The sequence below is a fragment of the Phoenix dactylifera genome, chromosome 1 (assembly GCF_051530095.1).
Source record: "Phoenix dactylifera cultivar Ajwa chromosome 1, Ajwa_hap1_PhDact_Kaust_v1.1, whole genome shotgun sequence".
Lineage (NCBI taxonomy): Eukaryota > Viridiplantae > Streptophyta > Magnoliopsida > Arecales > Arecaceae > Phoenix > Phoenix dactylifera.
In genome coordinates, this window is record NC_143190.1 from 51,899,480 (window position 1) to 51,910,586 (window position 11,107).

Here is an 11,107-nt window from a genome sequence, read left to right on the forward strand (position 1 = left end):
GTGCTAAAGTTCATACATTATCATTAATATCAGATGGTGTGCAGAAAAGAAATTGAGCTTTCAGGTATTGGGACCCAAGGTGGATTTAGATCTCGAAATGGATCCGACTACTCATTTTCATTTCTGATTTCGAATCGAATTCGAGCAGTTTTTGTCGGTTTCCATATCGGATTTGCATGCTAGGTCTCAGAATCCATATGTTGTGCAATATTTGTATGCACCATTGATTAGCAGACCATTTTGGTGTTGAATTCCACAATCATGAGCTGCCATGCAATGAAGGGATAGCTGTGATTGCGAGATGGACCTCTCTAGTTCAAGTTTGAGAGGATTTGAACTCTTGAATTGATGTTAAATTTAATGAAAATATACCTCCTTTCCACTTCTAATACAAATCTTACTGCTACTGCGTCTAAAGGAGGATGTAACATTCCCCTAACTCGAACTATTGGTGTTCTCGAGCTCGACGTCATTAAGCTATAATTGAACTGACAACCTTTGCCCACATTAGTCCAGCATACCTTTGGTTTTTTTCGTAGAAGACAACAAAGCTTAGAAAGATCCAACCAAGACCGAATCCAACTACAGTGCAAACTTGGTCAAGATCCAACTCTTTAGCTTAGAGTTTCTAATCAAGCCTCCATCAAGTTCCATAGTACCTTGAGCTGGCCCATCTATGATATATTAAAATTCCATATTTAGGCCATCATGACACAATCCAAGGATCGAATTAATATGTTCTTGATAGTTAATATTAAACTAAAAGAGTTGCAGTTGCTACCTCGAGTGAACTGCAAAGCCATCTCAGTGGCTCAGATGGCAAGCAAATTCTCCCAAAGTGTAAATTTGCTGGACCAAAGCTGCATCCTGCATGTCTCTCTGTCTATATTGACTGCTAGAACTGGGAGAAAATTTATCTGTAGGTTGTATGCTTAAAAGGGTAAAACCAATTTAAAACAAGAACGAAAAAAGAGGAGACAACAAAACCAGCTAATGACACTGGAAACCACCCAGAGCATCCCAATTAGAGCTGCAATTTTTTTCAGTCTTTTAGCAAATTACATGCATCCTTGCAGCAAGAACATAAATTTCTACTATTCACATATTTATTGATAAAATGGTGGTTTGGCAAATTCGTACATATATTTTAACCCACAATCTTAAGTGGGAGATTTTTTTTTTTTTTTTTGGGTCCATTCAAGATCAAGGAAACCCCGTTTTTCCTGGACTTGCTAGCTTTTTTTTTTTGTCCACTTCACAAGGTTTGTTTCTTTCCCAGCACAAATATACTCTGGACCTTTTGGATCGTTCTCACATGAGTGGTGCTAAGACAATCACCACTCTTGGCACAAAGAAGGGTCTTGTGCTGGATGATGGCTCGGGTACCATGGACAACACAGCGTATCGCCGTATTTTTGGCGCCCTTCTATATCTTGCCTTCATCAGACCTAACATTGCCTTTGCCGTGAATAAGTTGGCCCAGTTCATGCACAAACCTACACAGCAGCATTGGACAGCCATGAAGCGAGTCTTGCGCTATTTGAAACACACTATTGATCACCGCATTCTTCTTCCTCGCACTACAGTTCTCAATCTTCGTGCCTATTCCGACGCCGACTGGGCTGGCAATAGGGATGATCGGACATTCACCACCACTTATATCATCTTCCTTGGCGACTGTCTAATCTCCTGGAGCACAAAGAAACAAAAAGCTGTGGCGAAATCCTCCACTGAGGCGGAATACAGGGCACTCGCTACTACATCTTCTGAACTAGTTTGGATAAAGTCTCTTCTTTCGGAGCTCGGCCTCCAGCTTCCAGCTGAACCAAAGATATTTTGTGATATCATCGGAGCCACTCAACTAAGTCTTAATCTTGTCATGCACTCTTGCATGAAACATATTGCTATAGACCTCTATTTTGTTCATGATCCGGTCTCCGAAGGTATCCTGGTTATTTCTCACATCAGCATAGTTGATCAGTTAGCCAACCTGCTCACCAAGGCTCTTTCTCGTCATCGATTTCAGCTACTCAGTTCCAAGATCGGTGTAGCTGACGGTACACACGTCTTGCGAGGGCGTAACAAAGATATCGGATGATATTCAAACTTTCACACTCTCATCCGGTATTCCTGTATGTGCTTAGTTACCCATGTATATCTACAAGGGATATCTGCACATATCCCATTAACGAAAGCATCCAGATTTCGCACTCTTTATTAACAATTGTAGATCATCACTAAGTTGAATACCATATACTATGGTATGCTGTCTGTGTATGACATTATGAGGCATATGGAACCATAGATGGCTTCAAAATTTTGTTTAGAGACTATATCACCTATTTAAGATATAATCCAGGCAATTTGAAACCATGGGTCCAACATACACTTTCATGCCAAACCTTTCTGAACATCATATCCTGCAGGGACATTTGCCACTCATCTCACTTATCCTAGATGATGTACGAACTCCAGATCATGGTCCGTTCGTTGCAAATCACATAACACAACAATGGTTATGATTGCACTTATCCTAATCTTAAATGATTGATGCCATCAAGTGAGGTTGGCCACCTGAATTCCCGGAACTGAGTAGAGGTTGGCCAAGCCCCACCCAAAATCCAGCCTGCTTACGAAAGTTGGCGCCTGGAGCCGATGCCTTCAGCGTGCCAATCTTACAAAGCCATCAATAAGAGTCCAGCAGCTCTCTCGCGTGACCAAATAGCCCAACTTACAGCTTGTAAGATGGCCGGAAAGGCAACAACCCAAAATTCCGATAACAACGTCCAAAAAATAAACTAAACTAGTAGAGCCCTTCTTTCCGGCACGTTTCTCTTGATCTCAGTTGCACGAAGGTCATTGCCCAAAGGAAGCAGTTGATATGGAAAAAAAATCATACCCACCTCCAACAAGTAACCAGAACTCAATTATTTCAAAACGTTTGCTTCGCAGCCAGTACCAGTTTCAGTTCCCCTTCCTTGAACGCCATGCATGTCGCAGCCAACCCTCCCTTCCACCACCCTGCTTCCTCCCCTCTTCCCCTTCCCTTCCTAATATAGATACCCAGCACACTTTGAACGTGGGGATGGCTTTCAGAAAATCATCCGACGATGATCGGAAATCTCTTATACAGAAAGCGATGAGCCAAACCTTCAGAAGCACCACCCATCTTGCAAACCTCCTGACCAGCACCGTTCTTGCCTTCCAAGTCCCGTCCCCCATCTTCACCAACCAAGGCCACTGTGATCCCATGAACCGGTTTCCGACCGCTGCCCTCGTAGCTCTCTATGGATTGACGATCTGTCAGGCTTCTTCTTCCAGAGCTTCACTGATGTAATGGGCTGGCGACCTTCAGAGAGGCTTGTGGATCGTCGACGGAACTGCACCCCTTGCTCCAGATATTGCAATCAACTATAGGATTAAATTCATACAAATTTCGTCCATGCATTCATGTCGATGCTGGTTTTTGCGGCTGTTGCTTGCTTTATCGACTGCCGATTGGTATCGGAGTTTTGGGCAGTATGCTGTTTTTTCCCACCACCACCCGTTGTAGTCCTGCACAGTGAAAGCCCTTATGGTTATGGGGAGTAAGATGTATAATTTTATGTAGAAACTCATTACTGCTTAAAGATAGCTGGCAGTGGCAGAGAAGAAGCAATAATATGAGGAAAGGAATAGGGAATTTCAGCTTGAAGAAGCATTCTGAACATCTACTTGTTGGATGTTATGCCTTCTTGCTGACCAAACTTCCATTATTTACTCTGATGATAGTATTCAGTTTATTCCTTCTTTTGATAATTCAAAGATGATATTAATAGATATTATGGAAGTAAGTTGCAGCAAGATTGATTGCCTGTGAAATAAATCAAGAAACAGACAAGAAGAATGTCTTTTCACAACATAATTTCCTATCCTGTTACCCTGTATATACTTCTTTTACTTTTGCATGGTAAGCTTATTGTAAATTCACAGAAGGAGACAAAAATGTGGCAAACTGCTCATGTAATTTTGAAATATATTAGCAATTTTAAGTATTCTCAAGAAGCATGATAGGTTTAAGAGCATCGAAAAAAGCACTCCAGAAAGTTACGAAAATGCAGCACCCATGTGAATTTCAAGTTATTTGCTCTGTGACTTTTCTGTTTGACGATAATCAACCTGAAAAAGAAAAGTCTTGTCGGTTATCCAGGATTTCAGATTGTGGTCTACATGTTCATTTTTGCAGCCCAATTAAGATTGTACATTAGGTTCTTTTCTGCCTTACGTCTTACAAAAATCAAACCAAGCTGAGCATCAACTGATCTGGAGAATGATGGGTCCAATAGCTAGGTAGGAACCTGATCTGGAGAAAAAAGCACTATTCAGTTATCTACGGTCGTGAACTACATTCAATATGGGGAACCATGAATCCGTAGATAAAGAAAAATTAAATAAGATAAAGAACCTCAAACATTAGTTGCAGGTGAAGGAAGTTTGCATAACCAATTGAGAGGGGACAAAAGTCTAAGAACAATGACATGCCTTCAGCAAAATCATCAGAAAAATCCTTGTCAGGATTAGAATACTTCCTTCCTCTTCTTACTTCTTGTCTGCTTGCTCTCTTCACTACCTAATATATCTTTCTCATAATCATGATCATCAAGCCTTTCCCCAGCAATTTGGAGTCGGCTTTGTGGATCCTCATTTGCTAAGTATTAATATTAAAGGTCATCTTTGATGTTATTTCAAGTTTCCAATATCTTATTGCCTCTTTCTCCTTTCTCTTTTTCCTCTTCTTGAAAATACTATTCTTGGTCTTCCCATTTACATTTTTCCAATTCAAGTTGTATGGTTATTCCCCTTTGCCCTTACTTTCATATTTATCCTTTTCATCCTCTCCTTATCTTTCTTTTTTGCTCTTTTCTCCTTTTCCTTTCATGTTTCTTGCCTTCTTTAATCTTTTCTCAGCCAATAACTAAGTGCTTGCATATTTTCTCTTTCAACTCTCAATTTTGTTTAATCCAGCACAAGCAGCCTCACTGCCTAAATCACCAGGACGCAGATAAGGGTCCCAGACACCTATAAATCCACTGGCTACTTTGACAACCATGGCTGATAGAGAAATATCTATCCTCATACAATAAGTGATGATGACAGCTTTTATTGATTTTGCACAAAATGGATTTCTTTGGGACTTCCTTTACTAGTCTTCCTTTAATTATCTGCAAATTTGATCTTATTTAGTAAAACTTGAAATTTTCTTATATAGGCATTGTTCCTAATAGTTAGACTTTGGTCAGACACACTAAAGATTGCTGGCCATTATCCTCGTCCTCATTCTATATATATATATATAGGGGATTGATAACCTACTCTCTGCTATGCTAGGTTATCAATCTACCCATTTTTCATTGGACAAAAAATATCCTTACTTTTTATAATTTTTAAAGGTATTTTATATCTTTTTACAATCCCATATTAACTCACCCTCTCAACTCCCCAATTAATACTGTCTCTCTCTCTCTCATATATATATATGTACATGTATACACACACACATACACACACACACATATATATATGTATATATGCACATATACATATATGCACATATGCATATATATCTACATATATGTATACATATATCTACATATATATGTATATATATATATATACATATATATATGTATATATATATATATATGTGTGTGTGTGTGTGTATGTATATATATATGTATATATGTATATATGTATATATATATATATATGTATATATGTATATATATATATGTATATATGTATATATGTATATATGTATATATGTATATATGTATATATGTATATATGTATATATTAGAGGGAGAAAGAGAGAGTATTAATTGAGGGGTTGAGAAGGTGAGTTAATGTGAGATTGTAAAAAGACATAAAATATTCTTAAGAGTTATAAAAGGTAAGGGTATTTTTTGTCTACGGAAAAATTGATAGATTGATAACCTACCATAACAGAGAGTAGGTTATCAATCCCCTATATGTATATATGCATATATGTATATATATGTATATACGTATGTATATACATATATGTATATATATGTATATACGTATGTATATACATATATGCATATATACGTACATATATGCATATATACGTACATATATGCATATATGCATATATATATATATACGTATATATGTATATATGTATATATGTATATATCAGAGAGAGAAAGAGAGTATTAATTGGGGAGTTGAGAGAGTGAGTTAATGTGAGATTGTAAAAAGACATAAAATATTCTTAAGAGTTATAAAAAGTAAAGGTATTTTTTGTCTACGAAAAAATGGGTAGATTGATAACCTACCATAATAGAGAGTAGGTTATCAATCCTTATATATATATATATATATTGCACACATTTGCTTGCTCTTAAATGAGAAAATCTGTGAATTCATTACGTTGTCATAGGTTCACATATTCTGCTAGAAAACCTTAATACGTTCTTAATAGTACATAACTAAGAATTTAAATAGGACCAGAAAAGTTATAGGTATGATTTGTTTTTAAATCAGAGCAAAACATGTGTAATTTCAAAAACAAAATATATTAAAAGAGATTCAGGAATGGAGCAAGATTCGCCGTCTCAATACCGAATCCCGTATTGGTGCCACACTAGCACAATATTGGTACAATACAATACAATTTTTTTTTGGCATACTGAGCATCGGTACGCCACCCATACCGGATACCGGTACCGAACCGGTATGATGCGGTATGGTACGCTCCATACCATCCGGTTCGGACCGGTATAGCATACCATGGAATGGAGAAAAAATAACAGCCTTAGAACAAGGTTTATATTGTGATAGGTATCTATTCTAGAAGAGTCATTGAGATTACCCAAAAATCAAAAAAAAATAAAATCAACTTTGTTAAATTTGTCATCTTGCATAACTCACATACGAATTTGAAGGACCTTGATGCCTAATATACAACTAAGCCAACTTACTATATCTCCATGCAATCCAAGTAGTCTAGGGATCTTCATTTCAACATTTTAGATGGGCATGTAAAGAATTTCGTAAACAAAGACATGAAGCAGTACGAGGTGATCTTGTATGTATCACTGCATCTCAAATTAAACAGATATGAATACAAATCGGATACTGAAAGTATGGATATAAATATGGATATAAGTTGGATCACTAAATTTTATGACCATAAAATCAAAGATACTATTAAGTGGATGATAAATCAAGTTAATAGCATGTTGACATGGTTACTTTTTTTTTTTTAAGTTCATAAGTGCTATATAAAATTTAATAAGGTCACAAACAGAATCGGATATTCGGATACAGATCGAGTAGCCGCGTATCCATATCCATATCTATTTTTTATGGCAGTATGGATACGGATACGGATACGAATACTAATCAAATGCTCAAATTTTTATCTATATTCGAATAGATTTGGATACAAAAATAGATCCGAACGGATAATATCCGATCCACTTTCAACCCTAGCACAATGAAGAGCTTTATATACTAATTTCACATAGAAGTTATTAAAACATATGAAATAATATCCTTTTTAACAGTTTGCTTCCACTATCTATTCTTTAGTGGATAAAGTGAAGTTAAATAATTATTGAAGAACATATCTACTCATATTCATCAAAATTTTAAGGTAAAATGCCATTTGTCTCGAATCTAGATGCAATGGGAGATCTGCTTTCACTAGGGATGTGAAGCCATATAATGGTTTACCTTGAAGTAGGGTTTGTGGGTCCTGAGGTTGGTCATAGATTGTTCAGTAGATTCCTGCACATCAATTCATTATCTAAGATATGAATCTATTCTTGCATATAAATCAAACATCAAATAAAAGCATGAAATAGATATCCTAGATGGCAGACCTTTTATTGTCTGCAGCATGCAACATGAATGCAGAATTAAAAATCCAAAGCTTTTCTGGATGGCAAGCATCACAGCCTCACGGTGGACAAAACAGAGGATAAGATTGCTCTTGAAGACCTGAGACACTAATCCACCACCAGCTGATCCCATATCAGTTCAGCTGCTTCCCGGACCTTCCTCCTTTCCCAGTATCCACCCATGATGATTCTCCATGTATCCTGATTAGGTGCACACCCCTCGACCAGCATCTCACTAACAATACGTGCAGCTTTGTGCGCATCACCCTTCTTGCAGAAACACTCTATTAGAAAATGGAATGTCTCCGGCTCAGTAGAAATGCTCCGAGTTCTCATGCTCTGATATACCTGAAAGGCTCTGGTTGACTCCCTCTTTGTGCACAGCCCCACCACCACCATATTGTGAATCCGCACATGGAGACTCCATGTCACACGGTTTGGTGCAATTCCACTAAGCACCATTTCATCCAAGTAGTTTGCAGCTTCCTGAAACCGGCCAGAAGCACACAGACCCTTGATGAGCTTCCCATACAATCCAGCATCAGGCTTCCTCCCCTGGAGCCTCATCCTATCCAAAACCTCCAGCCCCTCCCGAAGCCTTCCTTCTTTACAAAGCCCATTGATGATAGAGCTATAGGTGATCGTATTTGGCGGGCAACACTCCACAACCATCCCATCAAGCAAAGCCATAGCCTTCAGCGACCGCCCTCCTTTACAAAGTCCATCCACCAGGGAGCTATAGGTGATTATATTCGGATCAACGCCTCTCTGACTCATTTCGCCGAACATGTTCAATGCTTCATCCAAACGATCAGAACGGCATAGGCCATGGATTAGAGCAGTGTAGGTGACGACGGTAGGAGAGCAACCATTGCTATCCATCTGCTGGAAGAGCTCCCGGGCCTCGTCGACCCTCCCGATCTTGCAGAGCCCGTCGATAAGAGTGTTATAAGAGCAAGAATCCGGCGGGCACCCGCGGTCGGGCATCCGGCGGAAGACGCGGAGGGCGGCGTCGACGGACCCGGCGGCTGCGGATGTGGCGGCGCTGCAGAGGGCCTTGAGGAGGACGTTGTAGGACGCGACAGTGGGGGGAACGCCGGCCTCGCGCATGTGGTTGTAGAGGCCGCGGGCGAGGGCAAGGCGGTTCTCGGCGACGAGGACGGCGAGGAGAGCGGTGTAGGATCGGTGGGAGGGGTGGAGGCGGAAGCGTGTGGGAGCCTGGCGGAAGAGGCGAAGGGCGTCGAGGGGGCGGTGCGCCCGGCCGTAGGCGCGGAGGAGGGCGAGGAAGGAGGCCTCGGAAGGCGGCCCGCCGAGATCGGAGGGAACGCGTTCGAGTAGGGACTCCGCGGCAGGGAAGAGGCCGGCGGCGGCGAGGCGGGTGGCCATGAGGGAAAACGTGGGGAGATCGTGGCGGAAGCCCGAGGGGTATTCGGCGGTGGCGGAATCAAAGATGAGGAGAGCCTTCCGGGGATCTGGCTCAGCTCGGATCAGTTGTAGCACCTGGGCCGGGGTTATCTCCTTGGTCCATCGGATGGCCGGAACCTTGCATGCCATTGTTTCAACGATTGGAGGGGAATGGTAGGGAGCAACTACAAGCTGTTTGCTAAAAAGACTGTGGCCCGGGAGTGAGGGAAGAGGGGTCGAATCCGTACGGGGTTTCTGAAAGTTTTTTTTTCCCTGAATACCCTTTTAAAATTTAAATTTACATAAATACCTTATATTTATTTCTATACCTCCATAAAATACTGTTTTTCTACAAATACCCCTAATATAACGATTATTCTAACACCATTAATAAAACCATATTTATTTTAATTAAAAATAAATTAAAATTTTGAAATTACTTTTTTGTCTTAAATATTTTTTTGCACATCTACTTATTAAAAATATTTTAGTCATTTTAATTCGAAATCATTAATTTTTTAACAGTATTAAATGGCGTGGATCCATATGAAAAATAAGAATAAAAAAGGATCAAATAGCAAAACTACATAGGTTATACATATAAATATCACTTTTAGAAGAATATTCATGTAAAATTCGATATTTAGAAAAGTATTCATTAAAAAAAAATTTCTGAAACGCCATCCAAACCTCGGTGTTCTATTATTTTTTTTACTGTATTTTTTTTTTACATCGGCTCTCTCACTAATTTTAAATGACCACTGCCAACTGAATAAAAGAAAATAAAAATACGATAAATGGGTCCATATACAAAACAGATACTGCAGGGTTTTTGAAACGCCATCCAATTCGGCTCTCGCGGTTCTTTTCTTTTTGACCTTTACGGCGGTAATATCAGCATTAAGAATAAACGTAGAGACTGCTGTAAGATTTCATTTATGGAAATAAAAAATTTGATAGTTCATACAATTAATGAACCATAAAAGGCCCATTATCAATTTCATTTTCCATGTTTGATAATGGAATGGTATTGTGGTACTACACAGAAAAACTTTAGGGCTTAATACAATTAAAATATATGAGGATTTAATGTTATATTGCATGCCCCATGTTTCATAAAATGAACATGTTATCATATTCAAACCTGAAATTTGGATTTTAATATAAATAATTAACAATAGATAGACCCGAGACTAAATTTCCCTTCTCTTACCTCGTATAGATCCATGTGCAATGATTTTTGCAGTTATAATATTGAAACATGGAATTGGAGTTTTAATATAATCAACTAACAACAGAGGAACTTGTAATCATTTTTTTTCCATATTTTTACATATTGACCATGTAGTAATCCTATAGTCACAGTATAGAAAAACAAAATTTGAAGCTTAATATAATAAATGGACTATAAAGAACCATGTAATGAAATTTTATTACTTGTATTTCACATAATAAACTTAGAATGGAGTTACGGTCACTACATCCAAAATGAAATTTGAGTGTCGGTGTGATAAATGAATAGAGACTTGTTATTATATTGGATCACTCAGGTTTCATATACTAATTGCAAAACACATCCAAGATTACCACATTAGAAGCATGGAAATTGGGCTTTCATGTAATAAATGAATTATAGATTGTGTTGCTGGTGGTCCAAACCGAGAACGATTGGCACAGCGGTGTGAACGGGGTTCTGTTTGAGTTGCCTTGGTTGGTGTTGATTGCGCTCCACCTTCCACCGGGAAACCTGCAAGCAAGCCTCGCACCACCACTGGGGTAGTGGGGGCCCTCCGACG

General features: G+C 38.9%; 1 protein-coding gene across 1 annotated transcript; it reads right to left on the minus strand.

The window, feature by feature from the left end:
* Positions 1-2,213: 2,213 nt before the first annotated feature.
* Positions 2,214-9,538, minus strand: LOC103722929 (pentatricopeptide repeat-containing protein At5g46100). The gene is made up of 3 exons (XM_039125530.3): positions 7,890-9,538; positions 7,741-7,794; positions 2,214-3,555 (listed from the first exon to the last, which is right to left on the minus strand). The coding sequence occupies exon 1, from the start codon at positions 9,459-9,461 to the stop codon at positions 8,016-8,018; it is 1,446 nt and encodes a 481-aa protein (XP_038981458.3). The 5' UTR covers positions 9,462-9,538; the 3' UTR covers positions 2,214-3,555; positions 7,741-7,794; positions 7,890-8,015.
* Between the last annotated feature and the right edge of the window lie 1,569 nt (positions 9,539-11,107).